The 22,332-nt window shown below is 46.5% G+C and overlaps 1 protein-coding gene across 1 annotated transcript in view; it reads right to left on the bottom strand.

Moving 5' to 3' along the window:
- LOC106568552 (methyl-CpG-binding domain protein 2) overlaps positions 1-22,332 on the bottom strand; it is a 120,356-nt gene that overhangs the window by 36,598 nt on the left and 61,426 nt on the right. Inside the window, exons 4-5 of the mRNA XM_045692658.2 lie at positions 15,704-15,794; positions 11,397-11,574 (exon numbers count right to left, since the gene is read on the bottom strand). Of these exons, the coding sequence (XP_045548614.1) occupies positions 11,397-11,574; positions 15,704-15,794 (269 nt within the window). The remainder of the gene's footprint in view (positions 1-11,396; positions 11,575-15,703; positions 15,795-22,332) is intronic.

The following is a 22,332-nucleotide window of genomic DNA, read 5'->3' as shown; positions in this document are numbered from 1 at the left end:
GGTAGATATGTATAGGGGGAAGGGGACAGGGATACTGGAGTGATGGAGGTAGATATGTATAGGGGGAAGGAGACAGGGATACTGGAGTGATGGAGGTAGATATGTATAGGGGGAAGGGGACAGGGATACTGGAGTGATGGAGGTAGATATGTATAGGGGGAAGGAGACAGGGATACTGGAGTGATGGAGGTAGATATGTATAGGGGGAAGGGGACAGGGATACTGGAGTGATGGAGGTAGATATGTATAGGGGGAAGGAGACAGGGATACTGGAGTGATGGAGGTAGATATGTATAGGGGGAAGGGGACAGGGATACTGGAGTGATGGAGGTAGATATGTATAGGGGGAAGGAGACAGGGATACTGGAGTGATGGAGGTAGATATGTATAGGGGTAAGGAGACAGGGATACTGGAGTGATGGAGGTAGATATGTATAGGGGGAAGGGGACAGGGATACTGGAGTGATGGAGGTAGATATGTATAGGGGGAAGGGGACAGGGATACTGGAGTGATGGAGGTAGATATGTATAGGGGGAAGGGGACAGGGATATTGGAGTGATGGAGGTAGATATGTATAGGGGGAAGGGGACAGGGATACTGGAGTGATGGAGGTAGATATGTATAGGGGGAAGGAGACAGGGATACTGGAGTGATGGAGGTAGATATGTATAGGGGGAAGGAGACAGGGATACTGGAGGGATGGAGGTAGATATGTATAGGGGGAAGGGGACAGGGATACTGGAGTGATGGAGGTAGATATGGATAGGGGGAAGGAGACAGGGATACTGGAGTGATGGAGGTAGATATGTATAGGGGGAAGGGGACAGGGATACTGGAGTGATGGAGGTAGATATGTATAGGGGGAAGGAGACAGGGATACTGGAGTGATGGAGGTAGATATGTATAGGGGGAAGGGGACAGGGATACTGGAGTGATGGAGGTAGATATGTATAGGGGGAAGGGGACAGGGATACTGGAGTGATGGAGGTAGATATGTATAGGGGGAAGGGGACAGGGATACTGGAGTGATGGAGGTAGATATGTATAGGGGAAGGGGACAGGGATACTGGAGTGATGGAGGTAGATATGTATAGGGGGAAGGAGACAGGGATACTGGAGTGATGGAGGTAGATATGTATAGGGGGAAGGGGACAGGGATACTGGAGTGATGGAGGTAGATATGTATAGGGGGAAGGGGACAGGGATACTGGAGTGATGGAGGTAGATATGTATAGGGGGAAGGGGACAGGAATACTGGACTGATGGAGGTAGATATGTATAGGGGGAAGGGGACAGGGATACTGGAGTGATGGAGGTAGATATGTATAGGGGGAAGGGGACAGGGATACTGGAGTGATGGAGGTAGATATGTATAGGGGGAAGGAGACAGGGATACTGGAGTGATGGAGGTAGATATGTATAGGGGGAAGGAGACAGGGATACTGGAGTGATGGAGGTAGATATGTATAGGGGGAAGGAGACAGGGATACTGGAGTGATGGAGGTAGATATGTATAGGGGGAAGGGGACAGGGATACTGGAGTGATGGAGGTAGATATGTAAAGGGGGAAGGGGACAGGGATACTGGACTGATGGAGGTAGATATGTATAGGGGGAAGGGGACAGGGATACTGGAGTGATGGAGGTAGATATGTATAGGGGGAAGGAGACAGGGATACTGGAGTGATGGAGGTAGATATGTATAGGGGGAAGGAGACAGGGATACTGGAGTGATGGAGGTAGATATGCATAGGGGGAAGGGGACAGGGATACTGGACTGATGGAGGTAGATATGTATAGGGGGAAGGGGACAGGGATACTGGAGTGATGGAGGTAGATATGTATAGGGGGAAGGAGACAGGGATACTGGAGTGATGGAGGTAGATATGTATAGGGGGAAGGAGACAGGGATACTGGAGTGATGGAGGTAGATATGTATAGGGGGAAGGGGCCAGGGATACTGGACTGATGGAGGTAGATATGTATAGGGGGAAGGGGACAGGGATACTGGAGTGATGGAGGTAGATATGTATAGGGGGAAGGAGACAGGGATACTGGAGTGATGGAGGTAGATATGTATAGGGGGAAGGGGACAGGGATACTGGAGTGATGGAGGTAGATATGTATAGGGGGAAGGGGACAGGGATACTGGAGTGATGGAGGTAGATATGTATAGGGGGAAGGAGAAAGGGATACTGGAGTGATGGAGGTAGATATGTATAGGGGGAAGGAGACAGGGATACTGGAGTGATGGAGGTAGATATGTATAGGGGGAAGGGAACAGGGATACTGGAGTGATGGAGGTAGATATGTATAGGGGGAAGGAGACAGGGATACTGGAGTGATGGAGGTAGATATGTATAGGGGGAAGGAGACAGGGATACTGGAGTGATGGAGGTAGATATGTATAGGGGGAAGGGGACAGGGATACTGGAGTGATGGAGGTAGATATGTATAGGGGGATGGGGACAGGGATACTGGAGTGATGGAGGTAGATATGTATAGGGGGAAGGTGACAGGGATACTGGAGGGATGGAGGTAGATATGTATAGGGGAAGGGGACAGGGATACTGGAGTGATGGAGGTAGATATGTATAGGGGGAAGGGGACAGGGATACTGGAGTGATGGAGGTAGATATGTATAGGGGGAAGGGGACAGGGATACTGGACTGATGGAGGTAGATATGTATAGGGGGAAGGAGACAGGGATACTGGAGTGATGGAGGTAGATATGTATAGGGGGAAGGAGACAGGGATACTGGAGTGATGGAGGTAGATATGTATAGGGGACAGGGATACTGGAGTGATGGAGGTAGATATGTATAGGGGGAAGGAGACAGGGATACTGGAGTGATGGAGGTAGATATGTATAGGGGGAAGGGGACAGGGATACTGGAGTGATGGAGGTAGATATGTATAGGGGGAAGGAGACAGGGATACTGGAGTGATGGAGGTAGATATGTATAGGGGGAAGGAGACAGGGATACTGGAGTGATGGAGGTAGATATGTATAGGGGGAAGGAGACAGGGATACTGGAGTGATGGAGGTAGATATGTATAGGGGGAAGGGGACAGGGATACTGGAGTGATGGAGGTAGATATGTATAGGGGGAAGGGGACAGGGATACTGGAGTGATGGAGGTAGATATGTATAGGGGGAAGGAGACAGGGATACTGGAGTGATGGAGGTAGATATGTATAGGGGGAAGGGGACAGAGATACTGGAGTGATGGAGGTAGATATGTATAGGGGGAAGGGGACAGGGATACTGGAGTGATGGAGGTAGATATGTATAGGGGGAAGGGGACAGGGATACTGGACTGATGGAGGTAGATATGTATAGGGGGAAGGGGACAGGGATACTGGAGTGATGGAGGTAGATATGTATAGGGGGAAGGGGACAGGGATACTGGAGTGATGGAGGTAGATATGTATAGGGGGAAGGAGACAGGGATACTGGAGTGATGGAGGTAGATATGTATAGGGGGAAGGAGACAGGGATACTGGAGTGATGGAGGTAGATATGTATAGGGGGAAGGAGACAGGGATACTGGAGTGATGGAGGTAGATATGTATAGGGGGAAGGGGACAGGGATACTGGAGTGATGGAGGTAGATATGTAAAGGGGGAAGGGGACAGGGATACTGGACTGATGGAGGTAGATATGTATAGGGGGAAGGGGACAGGGATACTGGAGTGATGGAGGTAGATATGTATAGGGGGAAGGAGACAGGGATACTGGAGTGATGGAGGTAGATATGTATAGGGGGAAGGAGACAGGGATACTGGAGTGATGGAGGTAGATATGCATAGGGGGAAGGGGACAGGGATACTGGACTGATGGAGGTAGATATGTATAGGGGGAAGGGGACAGGGATACTGGAGTGATGGAGGTAGATATGTATAGGGGGAAGGAGACAGGGATACTGGAGTGATGGAGGTAGATATGTATAGGGGGAAGGAGACAGGGATACTGGAGTGATGGAGGTAGATATGTATAGGGGGAAGGGGCCAGGGATACTGGACTGATGGAGGTAGATATGTATAGGGGGAAGGGGACAGGGATACTGGAGTGATGGAGGTAGATATGTATAGGGGGAAGGAGACAGGGATACTGGAGTGATGGAGGTAGATATGTATAGGGGGAAGGGGACAGGGATACTGGAGTGATGGAGGTAGATATGTATAGGGGGAAGGGGACAGGGATACTGGAGTGATGGAGGTAGATATGTATAGGGGGAAGGAGAAAGGGATACTGGAGTGATGGAGGTAGATATGTATAGGGGGAAGGAGACAGGGATACTGGAGTGATGGAGGTAGATATGTATAGGGGGAAGGGAACAGGGATACTGGAGTGATGGAGGTAGATATGTATAGGGGGAAGGAGACAGGGATACTGGAGTGATGGAGGTAGATATGTATAGGGGGAAGGAGACAGGGATACTGGAGTGATGGAGGTAGATATGTATAGGGGGAAGGGGACAGGGATACTGGAGTGATGGAGGTAGATATGTATAGGGGGATGGGGACAGGGATACTGGAGTGATGGAGGTAGATATGTATAGGGGGAAGGTGACAGGGATACTGGAGGGATGGAGGTAGATATGTATAGGGGAAGGGGACAGGGATACTGGAGTGATGGAGGTAGATATGTATAGGGGGAAGGGGACAGGGATACTGGAGTGATGGAGGTAGATATGTATAGGGGGAAGGGGACAGGGATACTGGACTGATGGAGGTAGATATGTATAGGGGGAAGGAGACAGGGATACTGGAGTGATGGAGGTAGATATGTATAGGGGGAAGGAGACAGGGATACTGGAGTGATGGAGGTAGATATGTATAGGGGACAGGGATACTGGAGTGATGGAGGTAGATATGTATAGGGGGAAGGAGACAGGGATACTGGAGTGATGGAGGTAGATATGTATAGGGGGAAGGGGACAGGGATACTGGAGTGATGGAGGTAGATATGTATAGGGGGAAGGAGACAGGGATACTGGAGTGATGGAGGTAGATATGTATAGGGGGAAGGGGACAGGGATACTGGAGTGATGGAGGTAGATATGTATAGGGGGAAGGAGACAGGGATACTGGAGTGATGGAGGTAGATATGTATAGGGGGAAGGGGACAGGGATACTGGAGTGATGGAGGTAGATATGTATAGGGGGAAGGAGACAGGGATACTGGAGTGATGGAGGTAGATATGTATAGGGGGAAGGAGACAGGGATACTGGAGTGATGGAGGTAGATATGTATAGGGGGAAGGGGACAGGGATACTGGAGTGATGGAGGTAGATATGTATAGGGGGAAGGAGACAGGGATACTGGAGTGATGGAGGTAGATATGTATAGGGGTAAGGAGACAGGGATACTGGAGTGATGGAGGTAGATATGTATAGGGGGAAGGGGACAGGGATACTGGAGTGATGGAGGTAGATATGTATAGGGGGAAGGGGACAGGGATACTGGAGTGATGGAGGTAGATATGTATAGGGGGAAGGGGACAGGGATATTGGAGTGATGGAGGTAGATATGTATAGGGGGAAGGGGACAGGGATACTGGAGTGATGGAGGTAGATATGTATAGGGGGAAGGAGACAGGGATACTGGAGTGATGGAGGTAGATATGTATAGGGGGAAGGAGACAGGGATACTGGAGGGATGGAGGTAGATATGTATAGGGGGAAGGGGACAGGGATACTGGAGTGATGGAGGTAGATATGGATAGGGGGAAGGAGACAGGGATACTGGAGTGATGGAGGTAGATATGTATAGGGGGAAGGGGACAGGGATACTGGAGTGATGGAGGTAGATATGTATAGGGGGAAGGAGACAGGGATACTGGAGTGATGGAGGTAGATATGTATAGGGGGAAGGGGACAGGGATACTGGAGTGATGGAGGTAGATATGTATAGGGGGAAGGGGACAGGGATACTGGAGTGATGGAGGTAGATATGTATAGGGGGAAGGGGACAGGGATACTGGAGTGATGGAGGTAGATATGTATAGGGGAAGGGGACAGGGATACTGGAGTGATGGAGGTAGATATGTATAGGGGGAAGGAGACAGGGATACTGGAGTGATGGAGGTAGATATGTATAGGGGGAAGGGGACAGGGATACTGGAGTGATGGAGGTAGATATGTATAGGGGGAAGGGGACAGGGATACTGGAGTGATGGAGGTAGATATGTATAGGGGGAAGGGGACAGGAATACTGGACTGATGGAGGTAGATATGTAGATACACTATATATACCAAAGTATGTGGACCCCCTTTCAAATTAGTGGATTAGCCTATTTCAGCCACTCCCGTTGCTGACAGAGGTATACAATCGAGAACACACCCATGCAATCTCCATAGACAAACATTGTCAGTAGAATGGCCTTACTGAAGAGGTCAGTGACTTTCAACGTGACACCATCACAGGATACCAACAAGTTCCAAACAGCCTCTGGAGGCAACGTCAGCACAAGAACTGTTCGTCTGGAGATTCATGAAATGGGTTTCCATGGCCGAGCAGCCGCACACAAGGCTAAGATCACCATGCGCAATGCCAAGAGTCAGCTGGAGTGGTGTAAAGCTCACCGCCACTGGACTCCGGGAGCAGTCGAAACACATTCTCTGGCAATCCGACGGACGAATAGTGTGTAGGGCCCTGTGACCGTGTGTAGGGCCCTGTGACAGTGTGTAGGGTCCTGTGACAGTGTGTAGGGCCCTGTGACAGTGTGTAGGGTCCTGTGACAGTGTGTAGGGTCCTGTGACAGTGTGTAGGGCCCTGTGACAGTGTGTAGGGCCCTGTGACAGTGTGTAGGGCCCTGTGGCAGTGTGTAGGGTCCTGTGACAGTGTGTAGGGTCCTGTGACAGTGTGTAGGGCCCTGTGACAGTGTGTAGGGTCCTGTGACAGTGTGTAGGGTCCTGTGACAGTGTGTAGGGTCCTGTGACAGTGTGTAGGGCCCTGTGACAGTGTGTAGGGTTCTGTGACAGTGTGTAGGGCCCTGTGACAGTGTGTAGGGTTCTGTGACAGTGTGTAGGGTTCTGTGACAGTGTGTAGGATCCTGTGACAGTGTGTAGGATCCTGTGACAGTGTGTAGGGTCCTGTGACAGTATGTAGGGCCCTGTGACAGTCTGTAGGGCCCTGTGACAGTGTGTAGGGCCCTGTGACAGTGTGTAGGGCCCTGTGACAGTGTGTAGGGTTCTGTGACAGTGTGTAGGGTTCTGTGACAGTGTGTAGGGCCCTGTGTGTAGGGTCCTGTGACAGTGTGTAGGGTCCTGTGACAGTGTGTAGGGTCCTGTGACAGTGTGTAGGGCCCTGTGTGTAGGGTTCTGTGACAGTGTGTAGGGCCCTGTGACAGTGTGTAGGGTCCTGTGACAGTGTGTAGGGTCCTGTGACAGTGTGTAGGGTCCTGTGACAGTGTGTAGGGTCCTGTGACAGTGTGTAGGGCCCTGTGACAGTGTGTAGGGCCCTGTGACAGTGTGTAGGGTTCTGTGACAGTGTGTAGGGCCCTGTGACAGTGTGTAGGGTTCTGTGACAGTGGGCCCTGTGTGTAGGGTCCTGTGACAGTGTGTAGGGCCCTGTGACAGTGTGTAGGGCCCTGTGACAGTATGTAGGGCCCTGTGACAGTCTGTAGGGCCCTGTGACAGTGTGTAGGGCCCTGTGACAGTGTGTAGGGCCCTGTGACAGTGTGTAGGGCCCTGTGACAGTATGTAGGGCCCTGTGACAGTCTGTAGGGCCCTGTGACAGTGTGTAGGGCCCTGTGACAGTGTGTAGGGCCCTGTGACAGTGTGTAGGGCCCTGTGACAGTGTGTAGGGCCCTGTGACAGTGTGTAGGGTCCTGTGACAGTGTGTAGGGCCCTGTGACAGTGTGTAGGGCCCTGTGACAGTATGTAGGGCCCTGTGACAGTGTGTAGGGCCCTGTGACAGTGTGTAGGGCCCTGTGACAGTGTGTAGGGCCCTGTGACAGTGTGTAGGGCCCTGTGACAGTGTGTAGGGCCCTGTGACAGTGTGTAGGGCCCTGTGACAGTGTGTAGGGTTCTGTGACAGTGTGTTGGGCCCTGTGACAGTGTGTAGGGTTCTGTGACAGTGTGTAGGGTTCTGTGACAGTGTGTAGGATCCTGTGACAGTATGTAGGGCCCTGTGACAGTCTGTAGGGCCCTGTGACAGTGTGTAGGGCCCTGTGACAGTGTGTAGGGCCCTGTGACAGTGTGTAGGGTTCTGTGACAGTGTGTAGGGTTCTGTGACAGTGTGTAGGGCCCTGTGTGTAGGGTCCTGTGACAGTGTGTAGGGTCCTGTGACAGTGTGTAGGGTCCTGTGACAGTGTGTAGGGCCCTGTGTGTAGGGTTCTGTGACAGTGTGTAGGGCCCTGTGACAGTGTGTAGGGTCCTGTGACAGTGTGTAGGGTCCTGTGACAGTGTGTAGGGTCCTGTGACAGTGTGTAGGGTCCTGTGACAGTGTGTAGGGCCCTGTGACAGTGTGTAGGGCCCTGTGACAGTGTGTAGGGTTCTGTGACAGTGTGTAGGGCCCTGTGACAGTGTGTAGGGTTCTGTGACAGTGGGCCCTGTGTGTAGGGTCCTGTGACAGTGTGTAGGGCCCTGTGACAGTGTGTAGGGCCCTGTGACAGTATGTAGGGCCCTGTGACAGTCTGTAGGGCCCTGTGACAGTGTGTAGGGCCCTGTGACAGTGTGTAGGGCCCTGTGACAGTGTGTAGGGCCCTGTGACAGTGTGTAGGGTTCTGTGACAGTGTGTAGGGCCCTGTGTGTAGGGTCCTGTGACAGTGTGTAGGGTCCTGTGACAGTGTGTAGGGTCCTGTGACAGTGTGTAGGGCCCTGTGTGTAGGGTTCTGTGACAGTGTGTAGGGCCCTGTGACAGTGTGTAGGGTCCTGTGACAGTGTGTAGGGTCCTGTGACAGTGTGTAGGGTCCTGTGACAGTGTGTAGGGTCCTGTGACAGTGTGTAGGGCCCTGTGACAGTGTGTAGGGCCCTGTGACAGTGTGTAGGGTTCTGTGACAGTGTGTAGGGCCCTGTGACAGTGTGTAGGGTTCTGTGACAGTGGGCCCTGTGTGTAGGGTCCTGTGACAGTGTGTAGGGCCCTGTGACAGTGTGTAGGGCCCTGTGACAGTATGTAGGGCCCTGTGACAGTCTGTAGGGCCCTGTGACAGTGTGTAGGGCCCTGTGACAGTATGTAGGGCCCTGTGACAGTCTGTAGGGCCCTGTGACAGTGTGTAGGGCCCTGTGACAGTGTGTAGGGCCCTGTGACAGTGTGTAGGGCCCTGTGACAGTGTGTAGGGCCCTGTGACAGTGTGTAGGGTCCTGTGACAGTGTGTAGGGCCCTGTGACAGTGTGTAGGGCCCTGTGACAGTATGTAGGGCCCTGTGACAGTGTGTAGGGCCCTGTGACAGTGTGTAGGGCCCGGTGACAGTGTGTAGGGCCCTGTGACAGTGTGTAGGGCCCTGTGACAGTGTGTAGGGCCCTGTGACAGTGTGTAGGGCCCTGTGACAGTGTGTAGGGCCCTGTGACAGTGTGTAGGGCCCTGTGACAGTGTGTAGGGTCCTGTGACAGTGTGTAGGGCCCTGCGACAGTGTGTAGGGCCCTGCGACAGTGTGTAGGGTCCTGTGACAGTGTGTAGGGCCCTGTGACAGTGTGTAGGGCCCTGTGACAGTGTGTAGGGCCCTGTGACAGTGTGTAGGGCCCTGTGACAGTGTGTAGGGTCCTGTCAGTGAGCATAGAGACAACAATGAAACACTAATAAAAAAAAGAAGGGTCAACTTAGATAGTCCATGTAGCCATGTAGTTAGCTATTTAGTTAACTCCAGTATTTAGCCGTCTTATGGCTTGGGGATAGAAGCTGTTCAGGAGCCTGTTGATGTCAAATTGGATGCTGCGTTTCCACTTGCCATGCGGAAGGCGAGAGAACAGTCTGTCGCTCGGGTGGTTGGAGTCTTTAACAATTTTCTGAGCCTTCCTTTCTCAATACCACAGCTTACAGCAGATCAATACCGCAGCAGATCAATACCGCAGCAGATCAATACCACAGCAGATCAATACCGCAGCAGATCAATACCGCAGCAGATCAATACCACAGCTCACAGCAGATCAATACCGCAGCAGATCAATACCGCAGCTCACAGCAGATCAATACCACAACAGATCAATACCACAGCAGATCAATACCACTGCAGATCAATACCACAACAGATCAATACCACTGCAGATCAATACCACAGCAGATCAATACCACAACAGATCAATACCGCAGCAGATCAATACCGCAGCAGATCAATACCGCAGCAGATCAATACCGCAGCAGATCAATACCACAGCAGATCAATACCACAGCTCACAGCAGATCAATACCGCAGCAGATCAATACCACAGCTCACAGCAGATCAATACCGCAGCAGATCAATACCACAGCTTACAGCAGATCAATACCGCAGCAGATCAATACCACAGCAGATCAATACCGCAGCAGATCAATACCGCAGCAGATCAATACCACAGCTCACAGCAGATCAATACCGCAGCAGATCAATACCGCAGCAGATCAATACCGCAGCAGATCAATACCACAGCTCACAGCAGATCAATACCGCAGCAGATCAATACCACAGCTCACAGCAGATCAATACCACAACAGATCAATACCGCTGCAGATCAATACCACTGCAGATCAATACCACAACAGATCAATACCACAGCAGATCAATACCACAGCAGATCAATACCACTGCAGATCAATACCACAGCAGATCAATACCACTGCAGATCAATACCACAACAGATCAATACCACTGCAGATCAATACCACAACAGATCAATACCACAACAGATCAATACCACTGCAGATCAATACCACAACAGATCAATACCACAGCAGATCAATACCACAACAGATCAATACCACTGCAGATCAATACCACAGCAGATCAATACCACAACAGATCAATACCGCTGCAGATCAATACCACAGCAGATCAATACCACAGCAGATCAATACCACAGCAGATCAATACCACAGCAGATCAATACCACTGCAGATCAATACCACAGCAGATCAATACCACAGCAGATCAATACCACAGCAGATCAATACCACAGCAGATCAATACCACAGCAGATCAATACCACTGCAGATCAATACCACTGCAGATCAATACCACTGCAGATCAATACCACAGCAGATCAATACCACAACAGATCAATACCACTGCAGATCAATACCACAGCAGATCAATACCACAGCAGATCAATACCACAGCAGATCAATACCGCAGCAGCTCAGAGCAGAGACGTGCACAGTGCACCGTTATTATGCACATAAAGGCATAACAAAAAAAAGCATTAAGACAGTTCACTGACGACCCCGAAACACAGCCACCCTGCCAGGTTCTTACCGGATGTCCTGGTCGGTGACGATGAAGGCCTTACAGAGGGGCTGCGACGTGTTCAGCCAGATAGCCGGGTTCTTCTCTGCAGCCGAGGTCGTCTGGCCCGTGATGGGGGAGGAGCTCATGTGGAGGGCGCTGGCGATGGCCGAGAGGAGCGTCTCGTCTGACGTGTCCGGACCCACGCCTGATACAGGACGACACGACCGTAGGAACACGGTCAGAAACAGAACAATAGGCAGAACCCCCCAAAACTCCACAGACAGACTCACATAACTCACCGTTAGCTTAAATTACTCATTATGTCATTGACTTTTAATTACATTTTTTTGCATGACTCTTTCTTCTATAGTTGCTGTATTGTCTAGGGGGTCAACCTGTCGAGAGACAAAGCTGTCTAGGGGGTCAACCTGTCGAGAGGTCAACCTGTCGAGAGACAAAGCTGTCGCGAGGTCAACCTGTCGAGAGGTCAACCTGTAAGTAAGAATTTCATTGGACTGTCGAGAGTGGAACCTGCAAATAAGCATTTCATTAGACTGTGTTCTCCATGTATAGCAGGTCATTAGACTGTGTTCTTCATGTATATCAGGTCACTGGACTGTGTTCTCCATGTATAGCAGGTCATTAGACTGTGTTCTCCATGTATATCAGGTCACTGGACTGTGTTCTTCATGTATATCAGGTCATTAGACTGTGTTCTCCATGTATATCAGGTCATTAGACTGTGTTCTTCATGTATATCAGGTCATTAGACTGTGTTCTTCATGTATATCAGGTCACTGGACTGTGTTCTCCATGTATATCAGGTCACTGGACTGTGTTCTTCATGTATATCAGGTCATTAGACTGTGTTCTCCATGTATATCAGGTCACTGGACTGTGTTCTTCATGTATATCAGGTCACTGGACTGTGTTCTCCATGTATATCAGGTCACTGGACTGTGTTCTCCATGTATATCAGGTCATTAGACTGTGTTCTTCATGTATATCAGGTCACTGGACTGTGTTCTTCATGTATATCAGGTCACTGGACTGTGTTCTTCATGTATATCAGGTCATTAGACTGTGTTCTTCATGTATATCAGGTCACTGGACTGTGTTCTCCATGTATATCAGGTCACTGGACTGTGTTCTTCATGTATATCAGGTCACTGGACTGTGTTCTCCATGTATATCAGGTCACTGGACTGTGTTCTTCATGTATATCAGGTCATTAGACTGTGTTCTTCATGTATATCAGGTCTATCAGGTCATTAGACTGTGTTCTTCATGTCTATCAGGTCACTGGACTGTGTTCTTCATGTATATCAGGTCACTGGACTGTGTTCTCCATGTATATCAGGTCATTAGACTGTGTTCTCCATGTATATCAGGTCACTGGACTGTGTTCTTCATGTATATCAGGTCACTGGACTGTGTTCTCCATGTATATCAGGTCATTAGACTGTGTTCTCCATGTATATCAGGTCATTAGACTGTGTTCTCCATGTATATCAGGTCACTGGACTGTGTTCTCCATGTATATCAGGTCATTAGACTGTGTTCTTCATGTATATCAGGTCACTGGACTGTGTTCTCCATGTATATCAGGTCACTGGACTGTGTTCTCCATGTATATCAGGTCATTAGACTGTGTTCTCCATGTATATCAGGTCATTAGACTGTGTTCTCCATGTATATCAGGTCACTGGACTGTGTTCTCCATGTATATCAGGTCATTAGACTGTGTTCTCCATGTATATCAGGTCATTAGACTGTGTTCTCCATGTATATCAGGTCATTAGACTGTGTTCTCCATGTATATCAGGTCACTGGACTGTGTTCTCCATGTATATCAGGTCATTAGACTGTGTTCTCCATGTATATCAGGTCACTGGACTGTGTTCTCCATGTATAGCAGGTCATTAGACTGTGTTCTCCATGTATAGCAGGTCATTAGACTGTGTTCTCCATGTATATCAGGTCACTGGACTGTGTTCTCCATGTATATCAGGTCACTGGACTGTGTTCTCCATGTATATCAGGTCACTGGACTGTGTTCTACATGTATAGCAGGTCACTGGACTGTGTTCTACATGTATATCAGGTCACTGGACTGTGTTCTACATGTATATCAGGTCACTGGACTGTGTTCTACATGTATATCAGGTCACTGGACTGTGTTCTACATGTATATCAGGTCACTGGACTGTGTTCTACATGTATATCAGGTCACTGGACTGTGTTCTACATGTATATCAGGTCACTGGACTGTGTTCTACATGTATAGCAGGTCACTGGACTGTGTTCTACATGTATATCAGGTCACTGGACTGTGTTCTTCATGTATATCAGGTCACTGGACTGTGTTCTTCATGTATATCAGGTCATTAGACTGTGTTCTCCATGTATATCAGGTCATTAGACTGTGTTCTTCATGTATATCAGGTCATTAGACTGTGTTCTTCATGTATATCAGGTCACTGGACTGTGTTCTCCATGTATATCAGGTCATTAGACTGTGTTCTTCATGTATATCATGTATATCCGGTCATTGGACTGTGTTCTTCATGTATATCAGGTCATTGGACTGTGTTCTTCATGTATATCAGGTCATTAGACTGTGTTCTTCATGTATATCAGGTCATTAGACTGTGTTCTCCATGTATATCAGGTCACTGGACTGTGTTCTCCATGTATATCAGGTCACTGGACTGTGTTCTCCATGTATAGCAGGTCATTAGACTGTGTTCTCCATGTATATCAGGTCACTGGACTGTGTTCTCCATGTATATCAGGTCACTGGACTGTGTTCTTCATGTATATCAGGTCATTGGACTGTGTTCTCCATGTATATCAGGTCATTGGACTGTGTTCTACATGTATATCAGGTCACTGGACTGTGTTCTCCATGTATATCAGGTCATTGGACTGTGTTCTCCATGTATAGCAGGTCATTAGACTGTGTTCTCCATGTATAGCAGGTCATTAGACTGTGTTCTCCATGTATAGCAGGTCATTAGACTGTGTTCTCCATGTATATCAGGTCACTGGACTGTGTTCTCCATGTATAGCAGGTCATTAGACTGTGTTCTCCATGTATATCAGGTCATTAGACTGTGTTCTCCATGTATATCAGGTCACTGGACTGTGTTCTCCATGTATAGCAGGTCATTGGACTGTGTTCTCCATGTATATCAGGTCACTGGACTGTGTTCTTCATGTATATCAGGTCACTGGACTGTGTTCTCCATGTATATCAGGTCATTGGACTGTGTTCTCCATGTATATCAGGTCATTGGACTGTGTTCTCCATGTATATCAGGTCATTAGACTGTGTTCTCCATGTATAGCAGGTCATTAGACTGTGTTCTCCATGTATATCAGGTCATTGGACTGTGTTCTACATGTATATCAGGTCACTGGACTGTGTTCTCCATGTATATCAGGTCATTGGACTGTGTTCTCCATGTATAGCAGGTCATTAGACTGTGTTCTCCATGTATAGCAGGTCATTAGACTGTGTTCTCCATGTATAGCAGGTCATTAGACTGTGTTCTCCATGTATATCAGGTCACTGGACTGTGTTCTCCATGTATAGCAGGTCATTAGACTGTGTTCTCCATGTATATCAGGTCATTAGACTGTGTTCTCCATGTATATCAGGTCACTGGACTGTGTTCTCCATGTATATCAGGTCACTGGACTGTGTTCTTCATGTATATCAGGTCACTGGACTGTGTTCTACATGTATAGCAGGTCATTAGACTGTGTTCTCCATGTATATCAGGTCATTGGACTGTGTTCTACATGTATAGCAGGTCATTAGACTGTGTTCTCCATGTATATCAGGTCATTAGACTGTGTTCTCCATGTATATCAGGTCATTAGACTGTGTTCTCCATGTATATCAGGTCACTGGACTGTGTTCTCCATGTATATCAGGTCATTAGACTGTGTTCTCCATGTATATCAGGTCACTGGACTGTGTTCTTCATGTATATCAGGTCACTGGACTGTGTTCTCCATGTATAGCAGGTCATTAGACTGTGTTCTCCATGTATAGCAGGTCATTAGACTGTGTTCTCCATGTATAGCAGGTCATTAGACTGTGTTCTACATGTATATCATGTATATATGATGAATAAACAAACTTGAACTCTATCTGACAGTCCAGTTTATTTTATTCCTAGTAGATCTGTGAATATATTGAACTAATAATGGACGAAATACAATTCTAACCATTATAACTGTATGATAATATGGTTATGTACAACTATTATTAATAATATCAGGTTAATGGAAGTAAACAGAGAGACTAGAGGCTGGGCTCCTACTTGTTAAACCTTTGGGAAGCTCCATGGTCCTGAGGACCTCTTCTGTTATAGCTGACACCCTCAGGCCTTTCAACCGCTTCTCCCAGAACAGCTGCAAACACAACAGACAGGTGATGAGATGAGGAAGAGGAGGAGAGGGATGGAACCTAGACCTAGATATCGCTGCCTAGTCAGAGAGACCCAGATATCACTGAGGAAGAGAGGGATGGAAGAGTGAGGAAGAGGAGGAGAGAGATGGAACAGTGAGGAAGAGGAGGAGAGAGATGGAACAGTGAGGAAGAGGAGGAGAGGGATGGAACAGTGAGGAAGAGGAGGAGAGAGATGGAACAGTGAGGAAGAGGAGGAGAGGGATGGAACAGTGAGGAAGAGAGAGATGGAACAGTGAGGAAGAGGAGGAGAGAGATGGAACAGTGAGGAAGAGGAGGAGAGAGATGGAACAGTGAGGAAGAGGAGGAGAGGGATGGAACAGTGAGGAAGAGGAGGAGAGAGATGGAACAGTGAGGAAGAGGAGGAGAGGGATGGAACAGTGAGGAAGAGGAGGAGAGGGATGGAACAGTGAGGAAGAGAGAGATGGAACAGTGAGGAAGAGGAGGAGAGAGATGGAACACTGGGATGGAACCATGAGGTCCCAGGACACCCCAGAAAACAAGACCTGGTATTCATCAAACTGGAGAGTTCATTCATGCCTAGCTATAAATCTATTTTATTTAACCGTTATTTCACCAGGTAAGTTGACTGAGAACACATTCTCATTTACAGCAACGACCTGGGGATCAGTTACAGGGGAGAGGAGGGGGATGAATGAGCCCATTGTAAACTGGGGATGGTATGAGGGACAGATTGGGAATTTAGCCAGGACACCAGGGTTAACACCCCTACTCTTATGATAAGTGCCATGGAATCTTTAGTGACCACAGAGAGTCAGGACACCCGTTTAACGTCCCATCTGAAAGACGGCACCCTACACAGGGCAATGTCCCCAATCACTGCCCTGGGGCATTGGGATATTTATTAGACCAGAGGAGAGAGTGCCACCTACTGGCCCTCCAACACCACTTCCAGCAGCATCTGGTCTCCCATCCAGGGACTGACCAGGACCAACCCTGCTTAGCTTCAGAAGCAAGCCAGCAGTGGGATGCAGGGTGGTATGCTGCTGGCAACAATCTATCAGGCCCCTAGATGTATAAATCCTGCAGCCGCAACAGAAACACCACAGAGAATAAACAGCTGGGCTTAGTGCCAACCAAGGCCTTCAAAGCCAGACGAGCCGAGCGGCTGACCGAGAGAGAGAGACCCAAGGAGACACATAACAGTCATGCTAGCCTTCTCTAACACAGAGGCAGAGGGTGGTTAGGCATGGTAGGGGATGGCTTCTCTATACAGGGGTGTGATGGTAGCAGATCAACCACCTGTCTGGCCTGTCTCCCTTGCTTAGTCCTAAACGAATCCACTTTCCAGTTAAAGAGAGGCACTGTAGCATCTTGCTCACTTTAAAACAAGGCCATTCCGCTTTTGTCCACTTCTTGAAAAAAGGAGGAGGCAATTCACTTCTACACCCACGAAGTGACTCTGCTGGCTCATAGCCAGACCAGAAATAGGCCTAGTCAGAGAGGCCTAGATATCGCTGCCTAGTCAGAGAGGCCTAGATATAGAGACCTAGATATAGAGACCTAGATATAGAGACCTAGATATAGAGACCTAGATATAGAGACCTAGATATAGAGACCTAGAAATAGAGACCTAGATATCTCTGCCTAGATATAGAGACCTAGATATCACTGCCTAGTCAGAGAGGCCTAGATATCGCTGCCTAGTCAGAGAGGCCTAGATATAGAGACCTAGATATAGAGACCTAGATATAGAGACCTAGATATCTCTGCCTAGATATAGAGACCTAGATATCGCTGCCTAGTCAGAGAGGCCTAGATATAGAGACCTAGATATCTCTGCCTAGATATAGAGACCTAGATATCGCTGCCTAGTCAGAGAGGCCTAGATATCGCTGCCTAGTCAGAGAGGCCTAGATATAGAGACCCTGGTTATAGAGACCTAGATATAGAGACCTAGATATCTCTGCCTAGATATAGAGACCTAGATATCACTGCCTAGTCAGAGAGGCCTAGATATCGCTGCCTAGTCAGAGAGGCCTAGATATCGCTGCCTAGTCAGAGAGGCCTAGATATAGAGACCTAGATATCTCTGCCTAGTCAGAGAGACCTAGATATAGAGACCTAGATATAGAGACCTAGATATTGCTGCCTAGATATAGAGACCTAGATATAGAGCACTAGATATAGAGGCCTAGATATAGAGACATGATATAGAGTCCTAGATATAGAGGCCTAGATATAGAGGACTAGATATAAAGAGCTTGGTATAGAGACCTAGATATAGAGGCCTAGATATAGAGGCCTAGATATAGAGACATGATATAGAGTCCTAGATATAGAGGCCTAGATATATAGAGGCCTAGATATAGAGACCTAGATATAGAGTCCTAGATATAGAGACCTAGATACCGCTGCCTATTCAGAGAGACCTAGATATAGAGGCCTAGATATAGAGGCCTAGATATAGAGGCCTAGATATAGAGACCTAGATATAGAGACATGACATAGAGTCCTAGATATAGAGGCCTAGATATAGAGACATGATATAGAGTCCTAGATATAGAGACCTAGATATAGAGACCTAGAAATAGAGACCTAGATATAGAGAACTAGATATAGAGAACTAGATATAGAGAACTAGATATAGAGGCCTAGATATAGAGACCTAGATATAGAGACCTGGATATAGAGACCTAGATACAGAGACCTAGATATCGCTGCCTAGTCAGAGACCTAGATATAGATACCTAGATATAGAGACCTAGATATAGAGAACTAGATATAGAGAACTAGATACCGCTGCCTAGATATAGAGGCCTAGATATAGAGACCTAGATATAGAGAACTGGATATAGAGACCTGGATATAGAGACCTAGATATCGCTGCCTAGTCAGAGACCTAGATATATATACCTAGATATAGAGACCTAGATATAGAGAACTAGATACCGCTGCCTAGATATAGAGGCCTAGATATAGAGGCCTAGATATAGAGGCCTAGATACCGCTGCCTATTCAGAGAGGCCTAGATATAGAGGCCTAGATATAGAGGCCTAGATATAGAGTCCTAGATATAGAGGCCTAGATATAGAGACCTAGATATAGAGACCTAGATATAGAGACCTGGATATAGAGACCTAGATATCGCTGCCTAGTCAGAGACCTAGATATAGATACCTAGATATAGAGACCTAGATAACGCTGCCTAGATATAGAGGCCTAGATATAGAGACCTAGATATAGAGACCTAGATATAGAGACTAGATATAGAGTCCTAGATATAGAGGCCTAGATATAGAGACATGATATAGAGTCCTAGATATAGAGGCCTAGATATAGAGACCTAGATATAGAGAACTAGATATAGAGACCTAGATATAGAGACCTAGATATAGAGGCCTAGATATAGAGGCCTAGATATAGACATGATATAGAGTGCTAGATATAGAGGCCTAGATATAGAGGCCTAGATATAGAGGCCTAGATATAGAGCCCTAGATATAGAGACCTAGATATAGAGACCTAGATACAGAGGCCTAGATACAGAGAACTAGATACCGCTGCCTAGATATAGAGGCCTAGATATAGAGGCCTAGATATAGAGTCCTAGATATAGAGGCCTAGATATAGAGGCCTAGATATAGAGACCTAGATATAGAGACCTGGATATAGAGACCTAGATATCGCTGCCTAGTCAGAGACCTAGATATAGATACCTAGATATAGAGACCTAGATAACACTGCCTAGATATAGAGGACTAGATATAGAGACCTAGATATAGAGACCTAGATATAGAGACCTAGATATAGAGTCCTAGATATAGAGGCCTAGATATAGAGACATGATATAGAGTCCTAGATATAGAGGGCTAGATATTGAGACCTAGATATAGAGAACTAGATATAGAGACCTAGATATAGAGGCCTAGATATAGAGGCCTAGATATAGAGACATGATATAGAGTCCTAGATATAGAGGCCTAGATATAGAGGCCTAGATATAGAGACCTAGATATAGAGACCTAGATATAGAGGCCTAGATATAGAGACATGATATAGAGTCCTAGATATAGAGGCCTAGATATAGAGGCCTAGATATAGAGGCCTAGATATAGAGGCCTAGATATAGAGGCCTAGATATAGAGCCCTAGATATAGAGACCTAGATACCGCTGCCTATTCAGAGAGGCCTAGATATAGAGGCCTAGATATAGAGGCCTAGATATAGAGGCCTAGATATAGAGGCCTAGATATAGAGGCCTAGATATAGAGGCCTAGATATAGAGACCTAGATATAGAGACCTAGATATAGAGAACTAGATATAGAGACCTAGATAATGAGAACTAGATATAGAGACCTAGATATAGAGACCTAGATATAGAGACCTGGATATAGAGACCTGGATATAGAGACCTGGATATAGAGACCTGGATATAGAGACCTGGATATAGAGACCTAGATATAGATACCTAGATATAGAGACCTAGATATAGAGAACTAGATACCGCTGCCTAGATATAGAGGCCTAGATATAGAGACCTAGATACCGCTGCCTATTCAGAGAGGCCTAGATATAGAGGCCTAGATATAGAGGCCTAGATATAGAGAACTAGATATAGAGAACTAGATATAGAGACCTAGATATAGAGGCCTAGATATAGAGACCTAGATATAGAGAACTAGATATAGAGAACTAGATACCGCTGCCTAGATATAGAGGCCTAGATATAGAGGCCTAGATATAGAGGCCATAAATATAGAGACCTATATACCGCTGCCTATTCAGAGAGGCCTAGATATAGAGGCCTAGATATAGATATAGAGGCCTAGATATAGAGTCCTAGATATAGAGGCCTAGATATAAAGGCCTAGTCAGAGACCTAGATATAGAGACCTAGATATAGAGACCTAGATACAGAGACCTAGATACAGAGACCTAGATATAGAGACCTAGATATACAGGCCTTGATATAGGGGCCTAGATATAGAGGCCTAGATATAGAGACCTAGATATAGAGACCTAGATATAGAGGCCTAGATATAGAGGCCTAGATATAGAGACCTAGATATAGAGACCTAGATATAGAGGCCTAGATATAGAGACCTAGATATAGAGGCCTAGATATAGAGACCTAGATATAGAGACCTAGATACAGAGGCCTAGATACAGAGAACTAGATACCGCTGCCTAGATATAGAGGCCTAGATATAGAGGCCTAGATATAGAGTCCTAGATATAAAGGCCTAGATATAGAGGCCTAGATATAGAGGCCTAGATATAGAGACCTAGATATAGAGGCCTAGATATAGAGACCTAGATATAGAGGCCTAGATATTGAGACCTAGATATAGAGACCTAGATATAGAGAACTAGATATAGAGAACTAGATATCTCTGCAGTAGCAGAACTTAGTGTGGAGCAGCAAAAACGTTGGTACAATAATGCCGTGTAAAGAATAGGCCTACTTGTTGCTGCCATATATTGCATATTGAACAGATTTCACTTGTAAAATCCATTTTATCTCAATGAGAAAAACCTGTATTCCAGTATTGCATTTTGCTATTGCTACAATTAGGGTTACAAAGGGAGGATATATTAGTGGAAACATTTGAAAATTTACCAGTAAACTACCAGAATTGTTGTAACTTTCCAAGGATTTTAGGTAATTTATCACAAGACATCTAGTGGGTATTTTGGGTACTTCAGATTATCACAGGTGTCTGTAATTATCTCTGGCCCCATAATCAAATAAAATGATTTTAAAATAAAAAATGTAATGACAAAGCTGTAAAACATTATCCTAAATATATGATACATTAATTTAGTGACTACAATTGGTGTTTAATATCAGGGTTTCAGCATTAAATAATAATTAGCATTAAAAAAAAAAGTACTATGTCAATATGTATTGTTTGTAAATGTTTTGGTCAATAGCTGGAAGAGTTGCAGAGTTAATTGAAAATAATGCCATTGTTGATTAGATGTTTTTTTAATGAATTGGGTTATTTTCTCTTGAACCATCTGGTCTATCCACTAGAGACAGGACAGTATGGACACAGATAGAAAAAAGAAATACTACAGTATATATATATCCTAGTTATTCTTTATTCTTACATTTTCTGAGGCTGGTAATAAACTTATCCTCATGAGAGACAGTTTCATCATGGCGCGTGATGGTTTTCTCTTTGCTTATTTGAGCTGTTCTTGCCATAATATGGACTTGGTTTAACACTTTTTTTGGTTACTACATGATCTCATATGTGTTATTTCATAGTTTTGATGTCTTCACTATTATTCTACAATGTAGAAAATAGTACAAATTAAGAAAAACCCTTGAATGAGTAGGCATGTCCAAACTTTTAACTGGTACTGTATATTCAAGTATAAATTACCAAAGTTACCATAGATTGCCATAGATAACCTGTTATTTTACCAAAATGACTGAAGATCCCGTTAACTTTGGTAAATGACCAGTAGCTCTGTAACTTCAGCTACAATAGATTCTGCCGGTGAAAATC

This window comes from Salmo salar, chromosome 13, assembly GCF_965601325.2.
Source record: "Salmo salar chromosome 13, fSalSal1, whole genome shotgun sequence".
In the NCBI taxonomy this organism is placed as follows: Eukaryota; Metazoa; Chordata; class Actinopteri; order Salmoniformes; family Salmonidae; genus Salmo; species Salmo salar.
This window is presented reverse-complemented; position numbering and strand designations above follow the sequence as displayed.